Source organism: Podarcis raffonei, chromosome 6 (assembly GCF_027172205.1).
Source record: "Podarcis raffonei isolate rPodRaf1 chromosome 6, rPodRaf1.pri, whole genome shotgun sequence".
NCBI classification, from domain to species: domain Eukaryota; kingdom Metazoa; phylum Chordata; class Lepidosauria; order Squamata; family Lacertidae; genus Podarcis; species Podarcis raffonei.
This window is the reverse complement of record NC_070607.1, coordinates 66,765,357-66,792,613: the sequence shown is the minus strand read 5'-3', so window position 1 is coordinate 66,792,613 and position 27,257 is coordinate 66,765,357. Positions and strand designations below refer to the sequence as shown.

At 38.4% G+C, this 27,257-nt stretch overlaps 1 protein-coding gene across 12 annotated transcripts in view; it reads right to left on the bottom strand.

The window, feature by feature from the left end:
* Positions 1-27,257, bottom strand: part of PPP1R12B (protein phosphatase 1 regulatory subunit 12B) — a 104,206-nt gene that overhangs the window by 49,318 nt on the left and 27,631 nt on the right. For 6 of the 12 annotated variants that reach the window (XM_053393671.1, XM_053393670.1, XM_053393669.1 and 3 more), the window contains 8 exons: positions 26,733-26,878; positions 23,867-23,979; positions 21,111-21,311; positions 19,164-19,246; positions 17,535-17,660; positions 15,412-15,594; positions 13,794-13,979; positions 86-176 (listed from right to left, as the gene is read on the bottom strand). In XM_053393671.1, the coding sequence (XP_053249646.1) occupies positions 86-176; positions 13,794-13,979; positions 15,412-15,594; positions 17,535-17,660; positions 19,164-19,246; positions 21,111-21,311; positions 23,867-23,979; positions 26,733-26,878 (1,129 nt within the window). Of the gene's footprint in view, positions 1-85; positions 177-13,793; positions 13,980-15,411; positions 15,595-17,534; positions 17,661-19,163; positions 19,247-21,110; positions 21,312-23,866; positions 23,980-26,732; positions 26,879-27,257 lie in introns of those variants that run through there. The other 6 variants (XM_053393676.1, XM_053393675.1, XM_053393677.1 and 3 more) reach the window with 4 other exon arrangements.

Here is a 27,257-nt window from a genome sequence, read left to right as displayed (position 1 = left end):
AGGATGCATTAAATAATTCTACTTATATAATTATTTTTTAAATAGCCCCACATCTAACAGGCCTTAAAGAGTTATTGTTCCGTACCTGTGTAGATCTACGAGTCTGGCGAGCTTGCCTGGATCGTGCCTTTCTTAGAGATTCTGCTTCTTCATCCCGGACAGGAGTCAGATATGACCTAAAAGAAAGGGACAGAATGGATATATATATATATATATATATATATATATATATATATATATATATGCAAATTAAGATTTTATGCCTTTTCATATAGGTTGTTTTGTTCACGTATCCAAGTTCCTCACATGCATAGAAGAAACCTACTAACAATACCACCTTATAACTAAGTTATTTCAACATGACTGATTTATATCAGTTGTTTTATTTGGGCATAGCCGCCCACAATTATGCAACTCTGCTTTACACTGAAATAACCAAAACAGAATTAAAATTTAGAATTCATGTCTAGGGTAAGAAGGAATCCTGCTGTGTTCTAAAATTTCAAAAATAAATAATCCCTGTGGGAGTCTAATGCTACAAGCAGTGGCACAGAACACTTTGAACAAGTTTAAAAGCATGGGTCCCAGTACTGACAGGACTCCACATAAACTCTTATATGGCACAAAATCAATTATTTTAGTTTATAATTGAGTTGTACAAGAGAACTAGATCAAATGTGTATTTGGATTGAAAATTTATTTGAATTAGAAATGCACAGAAGGGTCTCATCAATAAACCATTAAGTATGCTGTGGAAATCAAGCAAAAGCCATTGTTTTCAAAATTAGCACCTCCATGATATTCTGGTCATACTCTTGTGTAACTCGGATAGCAGAGACACAAAAAAGTAATGAAGAAGTGCTTGATTCTCTACATCTGCACCCTGCTTGCATGGGTCTCTCTCCCCCTCCAAAAATAAGTCTGAAAAAAGCAAAGTGTGCCTTCTTTCTACCCCTAAGAATAGCTCCTCTTTACACATCAAAAACAAGCGGTACTGAAGTACTATGATGGGAAAGTCACCAGAGTCCGTCTGGTTATGACATCTGAACCAGGGGCTATGGCTTGTTTCTCTACAAACCAGAAGCAGTAGCCATTGTTTGCTCTCAACTTACTGCTTGGAGAGAAATAAACCACAACCTCAAGTTCAGATATCACAATAAATGAGACTGTGGCTTCTTTCTCTGAAGTGTGGCAGCTGTAGAAATGGGAGATGAATGGAGTGAAAACCTTTCAGTGGAATGCACAAGTGATCTACCTTTCCACATTAAAACATGATTTGTTTGTTTTTAAAACGGTTTAGTGTAATGTGCAAACCAGGTCTGTGTAACAGTGTAGGGTGCAGAATTTTAGGCATGAAGAAAGTTGTTAATAATGACTAAAGGCACTACAGTGGTACCTCAGGTTAAGTACTTAATTCGTTCCGGAGGTCTGTACTTAACCTGAAACTGTTCTTAACCTGAAGCACCACTTTAGCTAATGGGGCCTCCCACTGCCGCTGCGCCGCTGGGTCACGATTTTTGTTCTCATCTTGAAGCAAAGTTTTTAACCTGAGGTAATATTTATGGGTTAGCGGAGTCTGTAACCTGAAGCATATGTAACCTGAAGTGTATGTACCCCGAGGTACCACTGCATACATGCAAGTCTTTGCCAACCTGGTGCCCATGAGATGTTTTGCATTACAAGACTCATCAGTCTCAGCCAGCATGGACGATGACCAGGGAGTATTGGAGCTGTAGTCCAAAACATCTGGAAGATACCAGGATTTAGCAAAGGCTGCTATACATGCAACCATTCCAGGTGGTCATCACAAAAAAACCCCTCAAACTAAAACTGAGTGCACAGGTTTGCTTACTTCCTCCTCCCTCTCAATCTCTCATCATTTTGTGCTATCTTTTAGTGTGTAAGCCTGAAAGCTGTTATTATTTATTTACTATATTAATATTCATATTTGCAAGTCACTCTGAGAACCTTTTTTCCAGCTGAAGAATAGAGTAAAAATACTATAAATAGTCGCATACCCCTTTGGAACTTTCTTCTCTATTAGGACCACTTTAAAGGAAAGGACTGGGGCTGTGGTGTTTTTACTGTAACCATCTGTATGTGATATTGTATATGTATATCTTGTATATGTATATATTTTTAATAATAATAATTTACTATAAATAGGTGTCTAACTCTGAAGTAATCCCTATCAAGTTAATTGGGATTTATGCACAGGTAAGTGTGCACAAGTTTGCCTCCTTTAAAGGAAATGTGTAGGCTAGAAAGGTATAAGCCACAGAGAGGATGTGCCAGTTTCCACACAACAGAGACTAGCAGAAGCAGCCCAGCTGACCTAGTCCAGAAAGCAAAACCCAGATACTATGGTGGTGCTTTTACTCAATTCGGGTTTAGCTCTTCCAAAGAAAACAGACAGTCCAGGTCTAATTAGCCAAGGTACATTTAATAAGAGGAGACTGAAATGTGCTGAACAAGAAGCAGTCATATCCACAAAGCAACAGTCTTCCATATTCTTGTTCACAAAAGACAGCTGATATCATGGCAAATTCATTGCCATCTGAAAAAGATTTCCTGATTCACCAAAGAGATGCCAACCTTTTACAATGAACTGACTTAAAAAACAACTTTAAAAAAGAAAAAAAACCCGGAAAGTAACCACCTCATGGGTCAAAAAAAATATGGGAAAAACTAATATTTGCAAGGCATAAAGATTAGCCACATATGATTTTATGAGGGCTGGTGTCAAGGATCAACATGAATCAAGGGTCACACCTTACTGGGGAGCCACTGGACCTGCTACAATGAAAAAATTGATTCAGTGAGGCAGGGTGGGCCATGGAGGTTGCCTTACCCAAAGGCTCTCCAAAACCTGGAGCTGACACTGGCTTCAAGATTTGTACCTTGAATTTTAGCACACTTTACTTACATGCACTGTGCATAAAATTATTTAAACTGTAAATGTACACTGTATGGCTAAACTGATTTTGTGGAAGAATATAACAAAGCGAAAGTGATAAAACTCCACCCTGACTACGCCCCTTCATGACTCAAGCTGCACAAACAATATAAATTTTAACCACCTTTACCACCACCACCATCCTGGGAACTGCGGCTTACCCCTCACAAGTTACAAATCCCAGCACCCTTAAACTACAGTTCCCAGGATTCTTATTTTTTTTTTTATAATATTTTTTATTACGTTTCTTTCCAAATTTTATACATTACAAACAAGGAGTTTACAAGAAACCATTTTTTTTTTTTTAACAAAAATCCCAAATTGGACTTCCCCACCCCTTCCGATTCTGCGTTCTTTATATTAACAATGTCAGCAATTTGTTACCTTATGTCATACCTTATTGTAACTTTTACATGTTATGTATCTATATTCAATGTATTATGTCAGAATTTTTATACCTTTAAAATAAACGTAACATGTTCAATTTCATATTATCTCCTTTTCTCTTTTATCACTTAGTTTACTATTTACTTAATCATAATTGCTAAAGCGTATCATTTTCAAATCATGCACCGTCTTAAGATTCATACAGTTTGTAATACTTTTGCAAGTAGTCTTTAAACTTTTTCCAGTCCACCTCAATTGTTTCTACATCCAAATCTCGGATTCTGCCGGTCAGTTCAGCTATCTCCATATAGTCCATCAACTGCGTCTGCCATTCCTCCAGCGTGGGTAAATCTTGTGTCTTCCAGTTCTTTGCGATGAGTATTCTTGCTGCTGTACTAGCATACATAAACAAAGTTCTGTCCTTCTTTAACACTTTCTGGTCTACCATGCCCAACAGGAAGGCCTCTGGTTTCTTGGGAAAGGTATACCTAAATACCTTTTTCAACTCATTGTAAATCATTTCCCAGAAAGCCTTAACCTTTGGGCATGTCCACCAGAGGTGAAAGAAAGTCCCCTCTGCTTCCTTACACTTCCAACATTTATTGTCAGACAGGTGATGTATCTTAGCTAACTTGACTGGGGTCATGTACCACCGGTATATCATTTTCATAATGTTTTCCTTCAAGGCCGTACTGGCCGTAAATTTCATTCCGGTGTTCCATAACCTTTCCCAGTCTTCAAACATAATGTTGTGTCCAACATCCTGTGCCCATTTAATCATAGCAGATTTAACTGTCTCATCCTGTAAATTCCACATAAGCAGCAAGTTATACATTCTAGATAACAGCTTTGTCTTTGGTTCTAACAATTCTGTCTCTAGTTTCGACTTTTCCACCTGGAAACCAACTTTTTTGTCCATTTTGAAAACCTCTTGAATTTGAGCATAATGTAGCCAGTCTCGCACCTTATTTTTTAGTTTGTCCTGGCTCTGCAACTTCCAATTGTCTCCAATTTTTTCAGTCAATTCCCAATATTTCGGCCAATAGGCCTCCATATTGGGTCTTTTTCGGGCCTTGGCCTCCACTGGTGATAGCCACCTCGGAGTTTTACTCTCTAGTAAGTCTTTATATTTCATCCAGACTGCAAAAATTGCTTTTCTGACAATGTGGCTTTTAAACAATTTATGTGCTTTAACCTTGTCGTACCATAGGTATGCGTGCCATCCAAAAGCATTATTAAAACCTTCCAGATCTAGGACATCGGTGTTTTCCAACAAAAACCAATCTTTCAACCAGCAGAAGGCTGCAGCTTCATAATACAACCTCAAGTCCGGCAGGGCAAACCCCCCTCTTTCTTTCGAATCTGTTAATATTTTAAACTTTATTCGGGGCTTTTTGCCCTGCCAGATAAATCTAGATATATCCTTCTGCCATTTTCCAAAGCAATCCACTCTGTCCACGATCTGTAAGGTTTGAAACAAAAATAACATTTTCGGCAACACATTCATTTTTATAGCTGCAATTCTTCCCAACAAGGAAAGTTTCAATCTTGACCAAATTTCTAAATCCTTTTTAACTTCCAACCAACATTTCTCATAATTATCCTTAAATAAATTCAAATTCTTGGAGGACAAATAGATCCCAAGGTATTTCACTTTTTTAACCACATTCAGTTCTGTTTCTCTCTGAAACCCCTCTGTTTCTGTAATTGTTAAATTTTTGGTCAGAACCTTAGTTTTTTGTTTATTCAACCTAAATCCCGCCACCCGACCAAATTCAGATATAAGTTCGAGAACTCTTTTTGTACTGGATTCTGGCTCCTGCAGTGTCAAAACTAGGTCATCTGCAAAAGCTTTCAGTTTATATTGTTTCACTCCGACCTCTATCCCTTGTACCAACCGGTCCTCTCTGATCATATTCAATAGCACCTCCAGGACTGAAATAAATAACAGAGGGGATAGAGGGCACCCTTGTCGTGTCCCTTTTTCAATTTTAAATTCCTCCGTCACCACATTGTTCACTATTAATTTAGCTTTTTGTTCTGAATAGATTGCATATAATCCATTCTCAAACCCCCGTCCCACTCCCATCCCCTCCAAGTTCTTCTTCATAAACATCCAAGATATATTGTCAAATGCTTTCTCCGCATCAATAAAGATTAACACCGCCCTTGTGTTCCTGTTAGTCTGCAAAAGTTCTAAAATGTCAATGATGTTTCTAGTGTTCTCATATAAATGTCTACCAGGGAGAAAGCCAGCTTGGTCTTTATGAATTACTTCATTTAAGACTTTTTTAAGTCTATTTGCCAAAATGTCTGCAAATATTTTGTAATCCACATTTAGGAGTGAGATGGGACGGTAGTTTTTAAGCTGAGTCTTTTCAGATTCTGACTTAGGTATCAATGTGATGAAGGCTTCTTTCCACGTTTCTGGTGCCCTCTTCCCATCCATAATCTGGTTACATACCTCCAACAAAGGTTGTATCAAATAGTCCTTTAGAACCTTGTAATATTTGGAGGTAAGTCCATCTGGGCCTGGAGATTTGCCTAGTTGCATATTCTGAATGGCACCTTCAATTTCCTGTGTGGTTATTATAGAGTTCAAGATTGATCTTTTATCTTGAGTTATTTTTGATAGTCCATTTATCTTTAAAAATTGATCTATCTCTGATTCTTTCTGGGGCCCCTGTGCATACAGTTCTTTGAAGTATCTGTGGAAGCACCTCCTAATTTCTTCTGGTTTCTGTACGGTCCTTCCATCAATCTCTAGATTTGTTATCGTGTTTAGCTTTTGTCTTTTTTTCAGCTGCCAAGCTAGCAGCTTTCCACATTTATTTGCTGATTCAAAAGATCTTTGCTTCATCTGTTTTATTTTCCATTCAATCTCCTGATTGATCAGTTTTGAGTATTCTGCTTGGTGGAATTTAATTTCTCTCAGCACCTCCTTGGACTTTGGTTTGGTTCTCAGTTTTTTTTCTCCTTGGTGTATTTTCTCCAATATTTTGTCCTTCTTTCCGTTCCAGAGTTTTTTCTTGATTGAATTCTGTTGTATCAGAAACCCTCTCATAACAGCTTTACTTGCGTCCCAGATCGTTCTTTTTTCAACTGTAGTATTCAGATTTATCTCAAAATAGTCCTTTAATGTTTTTTGGGCCTTTTTCACAATCTCTTGATCTCTTAGTAGTGTGTCATTCATTCTCCATCTGAAGGAACCGGGTTGAGTTAATCTAAGTTCTATTTTCAAGGCGTTGTGGTCGGAGCATGTTTTTGGGCAGATTTCCACCTTTTTAGTCTTGGGTGCCAGCCCCCTGGAGGTCCAGATTTGGTCGATCCTTGACCAAGACAGGTGGGCCTCAGAGAAAAAAGTTCCTTCTTTACCTAGGGGGTTCTTTGTCCTCCATATGTCGATCAAATCCAGATTGTCAGTCAGTTCGAAAAAAGTTTTGGGCAGTCTGCCATCAGATGTTAAGTTTTGGTTGTAAGACTTATCCATATGTGTAGACACCACTCCATTCATATCTCCCATCATTATGATGTTAGCATAGTCCAGATAGTCCAGCAACGTCTCATGCAGCTTCTTGAAAAATTCTGATTTCCCGTCATTTGGGGCATAAATTCCTAATATCAATATTTTTTCTCCTTGGGTTTGAATTTCAATTGCCAAAATTCTTCCTTGTTCATCCTTAAATAGAAATTTGGGTATCAGGCTCTCCTTAGCATAGATCACCACTCCTCTTTTCTTTACTTTGTCAGACGAAATAAATTCTTGGCCTAATCTTTTATTTACCAAAACCTTCCTGTGGAGCCTGGTCACATGGGTTTCTTGTAGGCAAATAATGTCCAATTGTTCTTTCTTCAATATGTGAAATAACCTCCTTCTTTTCTCCGGGGAATTTCCGCCATTTATATTCCAACTGAGTAGCCGCAGAGACATCCTGAACTATTCTGCTACACCTAGAGCGGTGTATCTTCTTTCTCCTCTGGTTCCGAAGGTGCAGGTATTGCTCCACCTGGGTTGGGTATAGGCCAATTAGCTGCTGCTTCTTTTTGGAGGTCTTCTCCGTGGTCGTGCTGGAACTTTTGTAAGTCCTCTGGTGATCTTATTTTAACCTTCTTCTGTTTGTAAGTGAATGATAGCCCTTGTGGGAACTCCCACCTATAAGGAATTGTGTTGAGTCTCAGTAACTTAACCAAATCTGAGTAGGTGGCTCTCAAGTCCAGTAACTGTTTAGGAATATCTCGATAAATTTCCACCCTTTTCTCTTGTATCACAATTGAGTTTTTGAAGTGTAGGCCTAGTATTTTGTCTCTCTCCTCCCTTGATCTCAAAGCTATTAAGCAGTCTCTGGATCTATCTTTTCTTACTAATCTTCCCAACCGAAAAGCCGATACAATTTTAAAATCAATTTCTTCTTTTAAGTCCCAGAACTTTGTAAACTCCTTTTAAGTCCCAGAACTTTGTAAACTCTACAGTTCCCAGGATTCTTAGAGGGGGCATGTATGTACATCTCATAGTCCAACAGCAGGCAAGGAAGATACAACAGTTTTAACCAAATTCTCTATTAGTCTTCAGTGAAAATATACATAAATGCTCTCTGTTAAGAGCAGAATTCTTCAAGTGCAACCATCCTAAACGAACATTAGCAAACACAGAAATACATTCAGTTAGTATCTGAGGCAAGAGTGGAATAAAGCAGACTCTAGAGAAAGGCAGCTTTACCTGATTTTAAAGCTATTTTTCTGGGTACAAACTGTAAGTCATTCCTAGCACATAAATTCCTTCTCTTGGGCACTTCTCTTAAAAGTCCAGCACAAGCTAAGCGTATAAGTGTTTAGTAAGTAAAGTTAGATGTTGGTCTACTTTAATCTGCACAGCTTTTTGTTTTGGCACTAAGAACAAATATGCAACAATCTGAGCCAATAAGAACTCCCACCTTGAACTATGTCAGGAAGTCCCTCCAGGAGCTGAAACCCTTTCACGTATACCTGCTCAGTTACTCCACAGGTCGCCAGGCTTTCTCCGGTAAGACGCAAGCCCTCACCCTGACCTCTTGCACATAAAAATGCGGTCTGATGCCTGATAAAGCAACAACAACCTTTCCTCTTCCCAACAAGGAAAATCAAACAGCAGGCAGAATTCCTGCCCCTCCTACATCATCACACCAGCACTGGTAGCTCTTTTTATAAAAGAACGACTTTATCGCAAACTATAAAAGCATGGCTGATAAGCACTTTTAGTAGCAGGTGTTGGCTGACTGGTTCCTTCTTTAAGAGAGCCTTTGCCCTCCTTTCCTAACACAGTGCCAAGTATGTGGCATAGAAGGGGAAATAGTACTTCAAGTACTTTATTCGTGTAGGAATCTGTCAGAGCCTTGCAAAATTACAAGACTGTTCTGGTAAATGTAGTGCTTCAATATGAAATAATTCCTCATTTTGACGAAAAACAGAATCAGCAACTGTTTAAGACCTCTGATGTGTGTGTTTATTATGCATGCACACTTGTGCAAGCGAGATATGAAGGGTGCCGTGGTATGAACTTACAACTGTACCAAACCGATTAACCAGCCGCATAATCACCATTTCATATAAGACCAGGAGTCACCACACAATGCATACAGTTCTGACAGCAATGATAACTGAACTCAGGAGCCTTGAGATACATGTTACAGCCTGCATGCTATTTTAAACAAGGGCTCTGAACAACCTTTTGACTTACAGATAGAGTAGCCCCCTGAAAACCCTTTGGAGTTATGTAAGTATCTGAGATGAGGTTTTCTTAACACTTTCAGAAAGTTATCTTCCTCTGTCCTGATTTTCTACTACAATTGAATACCAACAACTACATAAATTGTGCACAACACTCTTAGAATAATCGAATATTGATTATTGTTCCAAATATTTTAATTGCACAAGGATAAAGCAAACTGTGCCATGTTGGTATCAAGAAATAAGCAATGAAAGGTAAGATAAAGCAAGAACAGTTTGAAATATGTTCATGCAAGAATCTGAAGTATGGGAGAGCTTATGGCAGATTCATAGTTACATAAGAAAAATGATTTCAGACAACCAAGTTCTACCAAGGCAAGCTACCTTTGTCAAATAAAAAGATGATGCAACACTGCAAATTTATTTTTATTTGTGAAGCATTGATATCGTAGTGATTTTAGTGGTATTGCTTGTCATTGATTATCTCTGATAAGCTTGCTTATGATTCTGGTTTTTATCATATTATTATTTTTTATAAATGTTTTGTTCTGTTTATGTCAGAGTAAGGATGGGATACAAACCGACAAATAAATAAATACATGAAACTTGTATCCTATACATGGAGTGTCTTCAACCAATATCAATCTGCATCTCATGTGTGGTTTTTTTCCATCCAATATGAATCTGATTTCATAGTAATTTCCATTCTTTTCTAGTGAGATTCACTCTATCTGGTAGCCTGCTTATAGGAATGATTCAGAGAAATCTAGATTCCAGGAAATAGTTACTAGTCAAATAACTTCTTCCGAAATCCAGATAATTTGGGCAGTCAGTAAGAATTTCACGAAGATTCCTTGGCTTCATTCATGGGTCATTGTTTAGATTATACTGTTTGGTCACTTATTGGGATCTACAGGCCTGGTGGAAATCTTCCCTTAACTCTCTTCCCCATCCACACCAATAGAGTCATGCAATTTTTATTTTTATTTTTTCTTGTGTCAGTCCCACCACTTTTCCATGCACACTGCCTACGTGATTCCCTGTTCTCTCTCATATTTCCCATCTCCATCTTTCTTCCTTGACGGCTAACATATGTGCTGCTCTTGGGGAGATATCATAATCTTATTATTGTGCTACTTTGTTATATAGACAGAGAATATGCAATTTCTTTTTACAAATCAAAAAATAAACGGCCAAAGGCAGACAGAAGAACATCTACAAAATACAGTGGTACCTCGGGTTAAGTACTTAATTCGTTCCGGAGGTCCGTACTTAACCTGAAACTGTTAACCTGAAGCACCACTTTAGCTAATGGGGCCTCCTGCTGCTGCCACGCTGCAGGAGCACAATTTCTGTTCTCATCCTGAAGAAATGTTCTTAACCCGAGGTACTATTTCTGGGTTAGTGGAGTCTGTAACCTGAAGCGTATGTAACCCGAGGCACCACTGTATGTATGTCTGACCTTCAGAACTAAGGCTTCTCTCTCCTGGAGGTTCACGTGCTATATTATAAATGTTTGCCAGAGTAGGCCCAAGTGCAGGGACAATCTCTAAACAGTAGGTGGTGCCCCAAAACACAGAAAGCAACTAGGCTGAGATTTCAGAAACAGCTCTTTGACAATTAGTACAATACCCATCTATGGAGCATTTGAAATAGGAAGTGATTGCTCTTATCAAGCACTTCCTTAGAAATAAACACTTTCTCTTCACTCATAACTTAGTAAATCATAGCTAATCAGTGCAAACACTAGAAACGGGCAGCAATTCTGCACATAGTCAACGGTGGAATTTAGCAGAACAATTGAAACTATTCAAACAGTGACACCAAATGGTACAATAACCTATGTTTTCTGGAGCCCATGTACATCAACTTCTGCAGGCACCTAGTATAGCAGCTACTCTACCGCCACTAGCAAGGCTGTGGTCAATTCCTCTAATGTACACACTTCTTTGAAAAGTAGTACTCACTATTTAAGAGGATACGCTTAACCTACCAAGCCATTTTCTTTTAAAAATGTGAATGTTCTCAACAAAAACAAAAAAGAAACACAAAATATATGAGGGGGAGGGAATACAAAAACAAATATAATGACCAACCACTTGTTTTGCAGTTCTTGGCCTTCATACAATAATATATAATTTTTAAATTAATTAATCTTATTTGCAAAATTAAATCATGTCTATACCCCTCCTTCCCAACAAGCCATAGAAGCTTAACTCAAAGCTCAAGATTGCAAGAAAAGGGGGAAACTCCTCCTAGGAAAAATGGGAGCCTTATGTAAACAGCTGAGCGAAAATCATGACAACAGCAAAAGCAGAATTATTATTAATAATTTCAAGGACTTTGAAAGTCAACATAGCACGAATCAGCAGCATGGTTCTCTATTACTGACAGTTGTTCATAGCACAGCACTGACATCAATGAAGTCCATGCAATCACTATCTGTTCAGAAACTGGCTAGGTAAAGGTCTCGTTTTCAGAAGGTAAACAGTTTAGTTTGATTTTTCCATAAGTATTACAAAATTATAGTTACATTATAAAAAAGAAATGGACATCCGTCACATATTTGTTCTGGCAATGGATGATTTACTTGATCTCCCCTGGTTAATCTAAAAATTTGCTAGATGTGAGATATTTTCAATCATATGACTTCAAGTCCCATCATTCATGTGTCTTAATCGCTGCTTTTAATATAAATGATGAGCAAACAATAATAGCAAGATCAAAATAGAGCGCTTATGCGTATAAATGAACTTGTTTCACCACCCAAGTCCAAACTGCTAAGGCAGCATAGACAAGGTTTTAAGACAACAGACTCAGCACAACATTGATATAATATAGCAGAATAATTCAGTGTAAAGAAACATGCATCAGCAAACTACTAAGCCTACAGTCAAATTTCCAGGCTTCCCCAGTTAATGCTGAAACAAGAGCAGAGTACAAAAGCAGGCTCCATTTCAAAATCTAATTTCTATGATGGATTATTACTCTGCAGTTAGACACCACAAATCTACCTGCTATTAATCATAGGTCAACTGTAGTCTTGGTTTCATTTCCCACAGCAACCCAATAGTCACTTCAACCTAGTACAGTTCAAATTGCTTTGCTAATGTTTGTATGAGGAAACCACAATGGCTAAGTGAACACAATTCACAAGCGCAGGGCTTCCATGCGGTTCTTCCATCCAGACGTTACTTGACCAATGTAGGATTAGATCAGATGGAAGTTTTCACACCATTGTAGGAAAATAATGAATGAATCCTGAATAGAAACTATTTGGACATTTGATCCTCTGGATTTTTGCACTTAGAACAAAATGTATGAAAAGGAACTTGTTCTAAAGTCATATCTACAGTCAGCTTTTCCGTCAGTGTAGCAGCACCCTTCTGAAAGGAAGGACATTCCAGATGACTTATTCTCTCCTCCTAAACCTAGCAATGCATTTCAGTTTTAATCCAGTGGCTTCAAATAGGCAAGTAGGAGCTGCCTGTTATGGAGGCATCTTAATGATCTAATATTAGTCTGGGAGTTTATGTTGTTGTTGCTAAGAGAAACATGGAGCTTTGGGAACACTGAATTAAATGAATGTGCTATTGTGACAGCTGCCATTAAGTGCTGAAAACCCATATTGTGGTATCTAGCAAATGCCTGTTATTTTTCATTTTAAGCTACCAGGCTTCCTCTCAAAATGTCTGACTGATTTACATTACTAAGAATATGGTTTAAACCCCACAATTGGTCACCATTTAATATCACCTGCTTTAATCTCATCTGAAACCAAGGTCATCTCAACAGAGCTCAACCGCTAGGTAATAATAATAAAAAAGAAATATAGGGTGAATTCAATGTAGTACTAAGTGGAGTATGTATGAGAGAAATGAAGTCCACTCACACACTGGGACTTTCTGCCCTCTCCTACCTCTGTGCCCTCCAACAACTCTCCAAGACAAATTTAGGGGATACAGAGGGAACACACACAGGGAGAAGTCTCAATGCATGAGCAGATCTCATTCTGCACATGCAGCAACTTAGCCCATAGATTTGTAATTCTGAAACCAACTGCATCTCCCTCCGTGTCCCACAAAATAACATGAGATGTCCATAAAAGAATGTTCTTTTAGATAGCTATGGCCATTCCAAAAATATGTGGGCAAAACTAATGTACATTTCAGTAGTGCCAGGTCAGCATAGTACCATGGAGAATTCCAGCAACTGCTCACAATGAAATATTCATGCAATCAACAGCATGATTAAAAACATAGTAAAGGAAACTGAATGAGCAGAATCATGTGGCTTTGTTATGCCAAACTTATAATCTGGAGGTACTATGCTTTGAATGAAGACAATGGATAGTGGAAAGCTTAAATGAAATGCTAGATCTTCTTTGAACTGTTTGCATAAAATATGTTTGCATAGAATATACATAAGAAAATGCACTTGCAAGCATACATGCGCACCCAATCCTATCCAAACTCAAAATAGTGGCTGTGACCAAGTCACCTTAACCACAAATACATCTTGACTGTAAATACCAAAAATTGGGAAATCTTGCACAGAACAGTGGGTGAATACCCAGGAAATATAATTTCAAACCATCGCAAATATTTGCAACACAGCTTAGTCCAGATAGTTCAGTGTAACCCAAGCACAATCTGATCACTAACATAGGAAAACGTTTCTAATCAATTGTTACAGCAGGTGAAGGCAAAACACACTTCACAAGAATACCACCAAAATACTCACTCACCTTCTCCGATCCCTAGCATCACCAGTAGAGGACTCTGTTCCAGTCGTTGAGTTAAAATTGGCAGTTGTGACACCATTGGCACTACTGGGTACAGCAAGATTTGTTATGACACTTAATGGAATGCTAGGAGAGATGCCCTCTGTGCTCTTCTCTGTTGTTGAGTCAGTTTGTTGTCTGTAAGGGGATCTGAAAAATATGAAACAGGGGTTCATGTGCAATGGTAGAGCACCCTAAAGGAGGGGGTATAGGAAACAAAGTGAGTTAAACCTTTAAAAGACCAGTTATTATCTAAATATTTGGGAAACAATTTACTCTTGGTGCATCATGCAATACTGACAATTTATGTGGTGAAGATGGCCTAGAAGCTTAGAGCAAGCATGGTGAAACATGTATGGTGCACTGTACTGACTTAAACAATTGACACATAATATTATGTTAAGGAGATTAGTAGATCCTGATGCATTTGCCTCTATTTGGTTTCTAGCTATGTCTTTTGTAAACATGGGTATGCAGGAAATGTAGCCTCCTACAGGACAGGAGCCATTTTGGAAGGACACCTTGGTATAAAATGCTCGATTCTGTAATGGCAATGTGTCAATGCCATGTTATTCAGTTTTACAAGAAAGGCTACTACTTCCCAATGTAAATAATGAAGGAAAATGTCTATGTTATGCATGACTTTGTTTTATTTTGTCTTGTAATGTTTAGTTTTATTATTTGCCACTTTGGAAAATACAAATACAACATTTTTTGAAAAAGGTAAAGGGACCATTAGGTCCAGTCGTGGCCGACTCTGGGGTTGCGGCGCTCATCTCGCTTTATTGGCCAAGTGAGCCAGCATGACTAAGCCGCTTCTGGCGAACCAGAGCAGCGCACGGAAACGCCTTTTACCTTCCCACCAGAACGATACCTATTTATCTACTTGCACTTTGACGTGCTTTCGAACTGCTAGGTTGGCAGGAGCAGGGACCAAGCAACAGGATACCTATTTATCTACTTGCACTTTGACGTGCTTTCGAACTGCTAGGTTGGCAGGAGCAGGGACCAAGCAACAGGAGCTCACCCCATCGCGGGGATTCAAACTGCCGACCTTCTGATCGGCAAGTCCTAGGCTCTGTGGTTTAACCCACAGCGCCACCTGCGTCCCTTTTGAAAAAGAATACATATGAGTTAAAATATTTTTGTAATTTGCTTAATAAAAGTTTAAGGCATTGAATGCCAAAATGACTCAAGTTATACACCTGATTGGTCTGGGGAAGGGGCGGGGGAAGGCATACACACAGTTCAACACTGTATTTAGGGGGGGAAACTGGTTTGTATGGAGTTTGTAAACATTCATTCTGAATACTTTACTAACTAGAGATAGAACCTCTTGGAAAGAATTTTCAGACTGAAATATCACACCATAAAGCAGGCATAGGCAAACTTGGCCCTCCAGATGTTTTGAGACTACAATTCCCATCATCCCTGACCACTGGTCCTGTTAACTAGGGTTATAGTCCCAAAACATCTGGATGGCCGAGTTTGCCTATGCCTGCCATAAAGCATCACTGCTTTGACACAAAAATTATGGGCACTTTGATAAACCCTCTTCAGTGGACATACTATGAGCCCTTACCTGTTAAACTGGCGTACTGATGCTGTAGTGCTAGAATTGACAGATGAAGGGCAAGAGGCAAGTTGCCACTCTGTGCCCAATGAGGTAGATGAACCAATAATAGTGGGTGAGGTAGCAGAAGATGCATTGCGATTGGCTGAAATATAGGGACTGCTGAGGTCACTACTTCTACCAAATGAAGCACTGTAAGACAGCAGAAAATCACTTGCTTCAGAGAAGATTGAAAATATTGTTGCAGACCAGCACAGGACCCTGGTTAATTGCCAAGGGAATGTTTATCTATCAGCAAAATTAAGGCAAGGGAGATTATACGTAATTCCCTAGGCTAAGGAGAAGTCAAATGAGCAAGGCATTGTATCAAGACTGAAGAAACATGAGAGATAAAGTAAAAGGTTGAAAACAGGGGAAAAAGAGAAGAACAGGAAAATGGAAAAATTCAGTTGAATGTACTGTATACATGTCAAATTATTCTGTTGGATAAAATAACAAAATGAAAAAGAGCAGAGTGGAAAGAAAAGCTCAGAAATATCCAAGTAAAGAAAGAGATGGCTGAAGTACAGCTTGAGGAAGGATGAAATAGCCAACATGAAAGTGTTCAGGCACAGGTAAAAGGATCAGTAACTTCAGTTAAAACTGAAACGTCTCATGTCATTTAAGCACGAATACATTCCCGGAATGATTTTGGGCCTTAAAGTCTATCACAGTGCAACACAACGCATACAATCAAGCTCGCTGAACCCAACACAGATAAGTCTAAAACATTCATAGTGGCAACATTCACTACTCAGGCTCAGACGCTAAGGAATTGATACATTATGTTCTGCGTTAGGGATTGCTAGGAAAGGCCTTCAAAAATAAAACAGGCATAATGCTGTTATAATGCTGCTATACAAGTCTATGGTGCAACCACACTTGGAATACTGTTTTGAGTTCTGGATACCAGACTTCAAAAAGGGTTCTGTAGAGCTGAAAAAGGTGCAGAGAAGTGCAACCAAAATGATAATGGGACTAGAACAATGTCCCTAAGAGGAAAGATCATAACATTTGTGGTTGGTTGGTTTGGGGGGAAAACCCAGGATCATCCAAAGAAACTGAACGTTGTAAGATCCAGAACAGACTGTGGAATTCGCTGCCAAAGGATGCAATGATGGCCACCAACTTGCACAACTTCAAAGCGGGGTTAGGCAAATTCACAGGAGGATAAAGCTGCCAATGGCTACTAGCCATGATGGGTGCATACTATTCCAGGATCAATAATATGCCTCTGAATACTAGTTGCTAAGAAGCACCAAGTATAGTAAGGGCTAATGTCCTGCTTGTGGGATGCCCACAGGCCTCTCTCTGGTTGGCAACTGGGAGACCAAATGCCCTGATCATATAGCAAGGCTATTCTTATATAAACCTAAACTGTCTTATCAAACCCTAGGAGCAGCTACCACACATTTTGTCAAACGAAGACTAGTATAAGATAGACATGTGTCCAGAAAATAGAGGTATCATTTCTTATTTCCGTTCCTGATTTGAACTGTTATTTTCTATGCCTATACTCCAAATCAGTTGGGTTGTTGGTTCATAACAGACTCACATTCATGTGCTCAGTAACTTTTTGCTTTTATTTATTCGCATTTTTTAAGAACATTGGTATTATTTGAAACAAATAAATGTTTGTTTGTATTTGAAAGGAAGGTGTTTGTGCATTGTTTCAATTGATCCGAGCAATTATTATGGACACAAGGTGCCCGTAAGGAGTAATTTTGACATTACACAGGATGCTCTACAAGGGAAAATGTAAAGCTTGCCTTATTGTAGTTTCCACAAATGTATCCAACCTCTACTAAGTCTCTAGAGAAAGTGACACTTTCTGCTACTTCACATAAGACACTTTTCCTAATAGATATGATTTTGCCATATAGGAAAAGCAGTGAGTACACAGGCATATGAAACCTGCATCTTTCAGCACACGTACAAGAGAAATAAGACTGATGAAATTGGCAAATCATTTAGGCTTCTGTTGTCACTGGTTTTCATGGTAATCATAATATCTCTCAGATTTTTGTAGATGTAAATGTTAGATGAAAAGCAAAATGCAACATCTTAAAAGCAGAGGTTTTAACATGACTCACCTTTTCATATAAGTAGATACATAAGTGGAAGGTGCACCAGTTGCAGGTGTTTCATTTCCCTTTGGTTCATCCCTCCACTGTTGCCGGGTATAAGAACCACTCCGTACCAAATTTACAGCAGATTCTCTGCAAATGCAATAGGAGTGGGGGGATCTTAAACTGAAATCTATACTGATAAACCCTCAAGCCAACCCACAGCCTATTGCTAGTCAAACTGGGTGTTAAGAAACATGCCAGTCTATAGTGAATAGATGGTTCAAATTGTAATATAGCTCTACATTCTGAACTATTTAGAGGGTACTAAGTACATATGCAATGCTGAGATTATCAACAAACTACCACTAAAAGATAGCATGGCCAAAAGTAAAGATCAGTATACCTTTCCTATGGCAGAATATATTGTCATATCACTATAAAAATATAAAGCAAATATCATGCTCACAAACTAGAATTATGTGCTCCAGCTAAATAATAAAATGCCTACCGAATCTAAGAATTAATTATGAATAAGAAATGTTACAGTAATAGGGGATATACAGCCAAATGTGAAGAACAGGACTATTTGTAATAGATCACATACACAAAGGATAAATAGATTTAAAAACCGTTGATGTAAGAACATGATAGTATATGATATTAAGCATGTCAGCTATTGAAAACCAATTCTTATTCTCCATGTTATATATTTTTTTTGTTGTTATCCAACTTTCCCTGCAGAAAAGACTTGGTCATTCCTTTTTTAAAAAATAAATTTAAAAAAGAGTTTATTAAAGTTTTTTCATAACACAGTAAGATCAAAGAAACTAACCTGAATAAGAACAAAAAACAGAAAAGGGGGAACAAAAAAGAGAAGAAAAATAAAAGGGACTTCCAATTTTCCATCCGTCAGTTACATAAAGAAATTATTCAAAATGAGAGGTATTTTCCCAATATTCTGACCCAAATAGATTAATTCATTTCCTTTTTACACAGAAAGTCCAAAAGGGGAACTCTAATTATAAGACTTTGTTTTTCCCAGATTTAATCAGAGTGATTGAGAGAGAAGAAACATATGAAAGGAGAAAGAACAGTGGGTTTTATCCAAGTAAATCACTGTGTGTGCAGAACTATTTCTGCAAGCACAAAGAAACTTCTCTTCCTTCTGTGTGCCCCTTGCACTGTCCCCAAATATACTCCAGAGAATTGGGGGCGCAGGACACAGAGATTTGCAGAGGGACACTGTGGGGAGAAGTGGGGGAAGCAGTTCCATCGCACTCATGGAATTCTTTCTGAGCATGCAATGATTTAGTTGGATTCAGCCCAGTTATACAAAGGAAATACCAGGTACATTCACTTTATCTGGTAATTGAAAAGGGAGAGATAAATAGAGGAACATGGAAAAAGGAAAGCCTTATAAGTAACAGGACTGTATATTGCTAAATTGTTTTTTACTTAGCTTAAATATATTAGAAGTTCTTTTGGGAGACGGCCAAATCACGACTCTTCTTTGTTTCAAATGTAAGTGGAATGATGATGTGAAACTTGTGTATGTGATGCAGAATGAGGGAGGGAGAAAAAGAATCTTCCAGAGATTCAGCTTATAAATATTCACATCTTTAAGAGTTGAGCCCCAAATTCAAAGAGACTTACCGGTTTTCCTTTTCTTCTATGTCACCTGCACTGTTTAACCTTCGAGGGGCTATTGAAGCAAAATAGATTTTGTTGTCCTTGTCCTGTTGAAATAAAAATAAATTCCGTAATTATGTTGAATTTTTCAGTCAAAAATTCTAGAGCTGTCAAACACTTTGTGAATCAAAATACGCTGTTTAAGTGTTTAATTCTAAATTCCATCAGACTGCCTCAAGGGGAGAGGGAGGAAGCAGAGATTTGCTGGAGGCCCAGCTCCATCAGGCACATCCAGCCTCTGAACTGTGCCAGCTAGTCAATATAGGAAAAACTGGTGAGAAATTGGGGCTTGAGTTTTGATTCAGATTTTCCTCTTCCCTCCTTGTGTGCTAAGTTGTTGTCGTTTTTAGATTGTAAGCCTGCAGGTAGGGAGTTTCTTGTTTTGATTTTATGGAAGTCACTCTGGGACCCTTTTTGGCTGAAGTGTGGGGTGCAAATGCAATCAATCAATCAATCAATCAATCAAATTTAACATAGTCCACTATGGTTATCATTTATTTTGTTTACAAATCTAGAGGAAAGAGACACCGATACAATTCCACCATCATCACAATGCTTCTGTCAGGATTTTTGTTCTCCTTGCTCCAGTACAAATGTAATTGGCCAGATCAATGAAGGTGACAGCAGTGGTCCAAAAATGATCTTACTTTCCTACTACACGTATTACAATACAGTGGTACCTTGGTTTAAGAACAGCTTAGTTTATGAACAACTTGGAATAAGAACGCTGCAAACCCGGAAGTAGGTGTTATGGTTTGTGAACTTTGCCTTGGAAGCTGAACATGTTCTGCTTCCTGTTGAGTGTGTTCCATTTGTAAATTGAGTCCCCCGCTGCTAATCAGAGGCTTCCTGTTGAGTCTGTTGGCTGTTGAGTCCCGAGGACCCACACAACACAGAGGTAATATCTGGAGCTTTTGTTTTTGCTATTTTTTTGCATGTTTGTTTGTGTGGCTTTTTCATTTTTTTGACTGTGACTTGGTCTTCCTTTTTATGGGACTGACTTGTGACTCAGGCTTGTTACTTCGTTTTTATGACTTGTTTTGTGTGGAACCCAGTGTGACTGCAAAAATGGATAAAAGCCCCCCATCCAAACAATGACTATCATCAGTGCACGTAAGAAAGAAAATTAATTTTAATTTTTATCATCTACAATACTGTCTTATTTATTTTATAGTACAGTACATTGATTATTGCCTTCATTTTATGGATCAATGGTCTTGTTAGATAGTAAAATTCATGTTAAATTGCTGTTTTAGGGGTTGTTTTTCATCATCTGGAATGGATTAATCCATTTCCCATTACTTTATATGGGAAAGCACACCTTGGTTTAAGAACGCTTTGGTTTAAGAACGGACGTCTGGAATGGATTAAGTTTGTAACCTGAGGTACCACTGTATTCTTGTTTCCTCCTCTCCAGTATGCCTACTGTGATTGCAGCATGGAAATTGCATGAGTGTCCCAGGTACCAGATAGTGCCCGTACATCTGATAACTAGTGGCACAACTTTGCTAGCACCCTTGCATTGCTACCATCAAGTCAAGGTAGCTAAATGTAACTCCCAGGTTCAGGGGTAATGTACCTCTAAATTCCAGTTGTCTGGGAAACTAACCACAGCAAAGACTGTTTCCTTCACGGCATGGTTGCAGGCAACCCAGAAGCATTTGGTTGGCCGCTGTTGAAGCCAAACTGCCAATACCCAAATCAAACCCCAGTCTGAGCCAGCTCAGCTCTTGCTATGTTCCTGTTCTAATGTAAAGATATAGTACTACTGCCATTGCCTTGGGGCTAATGAGTACATCCCTAAGAAAAAGGTTTGCTTTAAAAATAGTTATATGGAAAGGCCTTTAACTAACACTTTATAAGATTACAAAACTTGCATTTCAAAGTGAGGAAAGCCAGATTATTCAGCACCTTCTCTTTGTTGTCTAATAATGCAGAAATCCGAGGGGTCGAAGAAGAACGATATATGGAACCATCCTTCTCTCTTGGCATGTCACGAGGAACGCTTCCTTCACTAAGTGTGTTTTGGCTGCTGGTTTTCCGTAGACTTAGCCTCCATGATGAAGGAGATTCATCCTTTTGTTCCTCAGACTTGTTGAGCAATGGAGTAAACTGCAACAGAGAAAGAGGACAATAAGGAAGAGTGGAGGATATTTAAAACTAAGCTCGGTTCCAGCTCCTGCCCACCTAGAAGTTCAAAAGCACGTCAAGTGCAAGTAGATAAATAGGTACCACTCCGGTGGGAAGGTAAACGGCGTTTCTGTGCACTGCTCTGGTTCGCCAGAAGCGGCTTAGTCATGCTGGCCACATGACCTGGAAGCTGTCTGTGGACAAACACCGGCTTCCTTGGCCTATAGAGCGAGATGAGCACCACAACCTCAGTTGTCCGTGACTGGACCTAATGGTCAGGGGTACCTTTACCTTTACCTTTTAAAGCTTCCAGATTAGTTTACTATTCCAATAATTAACTTCCAGTTTAAAATCATTTCCGCTATAGAACATGAAATACACATTAAACCAATTAATACAATTTTACCAGTAGTGCAGTATTTGAAGTGCCAGGCATACACATCATCCATCTGTGAAAAACAACTAACCTAGCATTAATTTCTGAATCCTAAAGCTCAGCAAACTGGTAAGATGCCAGTTTTTAGAGACTATAGTGAAGCATAAGCTTGCATCTTTTACACCTCTTTTGTGCCTGTTTTTCAGACCACCCTGAATAAACCATCTTCATTGTTACTCGGTGTTGGTGGGGAATTATCTAACTACTCAAGTGTCTTTATTATTCAAAATGATATAACTCTTTATTTTTTCTGGTGGAATCTCACATGTGAGACGCTTATACAGGACTCTCTTGCATGATTCATAGCTCAGAGGAGCCGCTTGTTGGATATTAGCAAATGCTTAAAGGCCAAATGACATTTGTTCATACATATGCTTTGCACTGCAGAGGGACCATTTTGATCCACTAGACTCTACCACTGCAAGGCTATTGTAAACATTTCCAGCCCCATCCTAACATCTAAGCTAAGAAGAAGAGTAAAGCTGAACAGCATGACATTGCCTGATGCTAGTCAAGAAAGTCCATGAATGCTATTCTGAGTCCTTGCAGCAAGGACAGAATACAAGTGTAAGAAAAGAAACCCCAGGCTCCTCCGCAGGCAGTCCTTCCAAATGACCAGTATATGGATAAATGGCCTATCTTAATCTTCTCCCAACAGAACCATTAGTGTTTTCCAAAGATGGAGTGGGCTGTCCCAGCTGAAGCATGAGACTACTGATAGTTCTGCTTCTATCATTCATCCTAGTGGTTCAACAGCACAGATTCAAATTAATTACCATACTTTTAAAATGAGCATATCTATGTTAGCTTTATTTATCATCAATCAGCAATTTAAGACAGAAAGGGGTTAACCCCCCCCAGCAATATTTTGAGTTTCACTTGGGGAGAAAAAAGCCTAGTACTAAATATTTTAATGTGCCCTTTCAGTTATATAATATCTTAGCACACAGGGTGCTCTCAAATCTGGAAAAGATTACATAACCTGGGATTTCTGCTGCTATGATAACCACATAGCTCTTAAGAAAATGCAGAAGATTGTTAACTCACTTACATGTAAAAAAAACTTTATTGCACAATGCTTGATGACAGCATTTCCAGTTGAACAGAACACAAGAATAAACAAAAACCAGGAAGAACCCCTCTTCGATTTCTAAACAGGTAGAAATCCAGGATTCTTATGAAGCATTAAACAATATATTATTGCAATGTCCAATATAAAATTAACTGAAGTGTGCAGCTCATTTTTCAGAATGAAAATAAGCCGGGTGGTGGAAGGGGGGATATACATCTAGGAATAAACAATGAAGAAGAGGCCTTTGTTTTCAGTATGTTAAAACCAATTTCCTCAGCCTAAAAATGTACAATTCTTCAGGTTCGCTGCAAAAGAGAGATATGGTTCTCAGATCAATTTGGGGCACATACCCTTTTAAGTAAAAATGGCGGAATACTATTGCTTCTGAATGTTTTACGAACAATTAATGCAGCCCTCCTAAATCTATCTTGATTAAATCAACCTTGTTTGCATTCTGTCAGGATGACATAAATATGGTTACTTAATTTTATCCTAACAACACGGTGAAGTGGATAAGGTTGACTGAGTGGGGATTTCAGACAGGTCGCTCTGGTCCAAATCCAACATTGTAGGTTCCAACCAATGTTGATGCTCCACTTGCACAATAGAACTTCCCTCTCCTCAGCTTTGTGGCTGTCTTGGGAAGATGGGGGACCCTTCTGAGCAGAATTTGGGAGTACACGGGAAAAGGAGTGAAGGAAGAAGTCCTGTTGCATAAGCAGAATGCTGCTGATGTGGCACTGAGTACAATCCTCTTCCCAACACCCAACTACACTTAAGATGATCTTCTCAAATGTCTGGTGAAATGTCTATGCACTAGATAGATACTGGGCAGTATCATCACAGCCATGCAGTATATTTAAGAAATTCTGTTGAATATTAATGTACAATGTCACTCGATCCTCTAAATGCTTATGTGGAAATATGCTGAATTTAATAAAATTTACTTGTAAGTAAGTTTGCACAGTATTGTAAGCTAGGATTCAAAGCAAGTTGTTACTTTTAAAACTGAAGTCAACCTCTACTTACTTTTCTGGCAGGAGCCATAGTGAAAGAGTTATGCTCTGGTGGTGGCACTTGTTCTGTGATTAGAGTTCTGGGTTCATGATTGGAATGATTAGCAATAGACTCTTCCTTTCTCTCTATAATGAAAGACCAAGAAAAAACAAGTGACAAAATAGAATACCATAATTCTACAGTTAAAAGGATGATGTGTCCCTGATACTCAAGTCACAGTTCCTTTCATCTGTATGACTAGTTTAAGCAAGAAAGAAAACTACAAACCTCAAAAGCCATTTCCCCACAACCTGAGCAAAAAAGACACTTTAGCTTAAAATGCAAAAATCTGTATGAGATCTACTGACTAGCAATATTTTCTCTTAATAGCTTTTCAGAAATGGCTGAAAAAGCTTATCCATGGCAGTTAATAAATTCATTCATTGAACTAGTAAGAACTGCTAATCCAATTTTAAGCACATCCCTACAAAACTCTCTTCTTTCTCCAAATGATTTTTCAAACAATACTTCTGCTTATGTTTAAATCAAGAGCTCACTTTAAAAGTATGTTTTTGAATTGCTTATGAGAGTTACTGATGAATCGGGGGGCACATAATTTGATAGCGATTTACCTGGGGTTACCCAACACTTTGATCCATTTTGGATTAGACTCTTGCTTCCAAAATGAATCTGGATTAGGCCTCCAGATAGTAATGAAACACATTTGTTTACTGGCTAGTCATATACTACTGTGTGAACTATATTAACTGAAGAGTAGAAAGAAAAATTGGATCGTTCCAAGGCTTAAGGCACAAATGAAACAAATATTTATCTAACTAGAATAATTACCCTTTGGCAACTTTGTCTAGCTGTGTCTCCTTACTTGGTGTCTATGCAGCCCCTCAAGTGACTGGTGGCAGCAAAACCCAAGCAGCTAAAGAGAATCACAAACAGCTGTAGTAACAGGCCAAACACATGTTTAGCAGCAACATGTCTCTCTCCACTCCCCCAGCCACCATTTAAAGACTTTTCATCCCAGAACTCCCTTTTTCCTTTCTGCCCATGACAGTGGACAATAATTGTTTTAAGCAAGATAAGACTACATTACTGTATCTGCTTTGATGAGTAATTTTTGCTTCTGAGAGAGCTATTAATAGCATAAAGAACTGGCCAAGTACTTGTCTATTTCTGTACTACAGCAATATATGCTGAGAAACACATTCAGTTTTTAGACAGCAATATATTCTAGTTGGTGACCACAGCTAAAAAAATGCAGGGTAGATCCATATATTTGAGTTTTCTATTTTTTAAAAAAGCAGTGTTTCTGTATCTGAATCTGAAGGAATAGAAGATAGATAGATGATAGACAGATAGAAGATGATGATAGATAGATAGATAGATGATAGATGATAGATGATAGATGATAGATAGATAGATAGATAGATGATAGATAGATGATAGATAGATGATAGATAGATAGATAGATAGATAGATAGATATAGATAGATAGATATAGATGATAGATAGATAGATAGATAGATAGATAGATAGATGATAGATAGATAGAGGCATTGCTGCACACAATCACTTATGGAAAGAGATGTGCTAGACTATGGCTCTTTGGCAAAGATACAGCTAAAAAAAACCCTTTGTATTTCTTTACATTTGTAACTACCTAGTCCTACAGCAGTTTCCTACACCCTTTCTTTATTGACTTATTGCAATTATAGCACAACTTTTTCTCCAAGGAGATCAAGGTTGTATACATGGCTTTCCCCCTCATTTAACTCCCCTCTTCATTTATGGTGCTAAAGCAGAAGCTGATCGTCTGACAAAGCTAAAAAGCTGAACTTCAACTTTTCTACCATTAGTAACTTTTCTGCTGTATAACCCCACTCATACACTCATCTGCAGTTATCCTGCGGAAGCAACAACGGAATATCAGCATAATACAAACATTTAAGTGTATTTGCTACATGTAATCTTGCAATAAAGCTTCACATTCTATGCTTGAGCTTTACCCACTTGGTGACCCTTTATTCATCTTAGATATATTGCTAATGGTCTTTGTTTTAAAGGACAAGCCACACAACATTTTCAGAACCATTCCAGACACCACGCCTAAATGGCTATTATACTGCTACAATATATAAATATTGCGAAGTAACAGTGCTAAGATATTTTCATCCCATCTAAATAAAGAGCAACAGCTGGACATCTGGACAGCTGGACAGCAATATAAATCTGGAAAACCCCTAAGACAAATGGTTAAAAACTTTTTGGAAGATGATAGTCAAGTCAGAAAATCCAAAATCTGCAAATAATTCATGTTTCAGATATTCGTTTTTTAATTGCTATGGAGAAGCACTTCTTTCCATTCATTATTATTTTTGCTTATAAACATTAGACTTCAAGAATCTGTATGTCTGGAACAAGTACTGACTACATTACACTTCTACTCACATAACAGGACCTTCCTCTCATCCCCACTACAGCTTCTCACAAGCCCCCCCCCCCAATCTCCTCTGGAAGGTGAAATCTGACTAAACATCAGGAATAACCTTCTGAGTTCTCCCACAAGAGATGGCGGACTCTTTTTTTCTTGGAGGTTTCTAAGCAGAGGTTTGATGGTCATCTGTCATGGATGCTTCAGATGAGATTCCTGCATTGCAGGGGTTGGACTAGGGGACCCTGAGGGTCACTTCCAACTCTACAATTCTATTGTTCTATATGTATGCCTTATTTCTAAATCTCACATTATCTTTATGGATTCTTATATTTAGAGAATGAATAAAGTTTTTAAAGATACCTGGGAGAAAATTATGTTCCCATTAATTCCCTGGCCCATCAGCACTTAACTAGGCAAGAAACCAAAACAAAACTCAGTTCTCTATATTACCTGCCTCTTTTTCAGTGTCAGACTCTGAAGCTTCATCTTCCTCGGCTTCTTCTTCTTCCTCAGAGCTGGAGCTACTGGACTCTTTGTTTTCTTCTTCCCTTTCTAGGCATTTCAGAGCATCTGCCTCATAAAGAATCTTCTCTTTGCTGAAGTACAAGTGGTTGAGAGAGGTATTCACCACAATGGAATAAGTGAACAAAATGTTGTGCTTTTAAGAAGCTGTCAATATCAGAACATAGATAAAGCTTTCTACGGAATCATTTCTGCAGAGCAATGTGAGCAACTTCTACCCTTAATATAACAATGCACTAGCTTAGGTCCAAAGCTTCTATCTGTACATATGTTCAAGTTTCCCCCACAGTTTTTAATTTCAGCCATCTTCTTTTAATCATTTTTATTTTATGTTTATTATATGACATCTTTCCTCCAAGGAGCTCAAGGTGCTGCGCATGGTTCTCCCTTCATAACATCCCTGTGAGGTAGGTTAGGCTGATGACTCAAGGCCATCCAGTGAGCTTCACGACT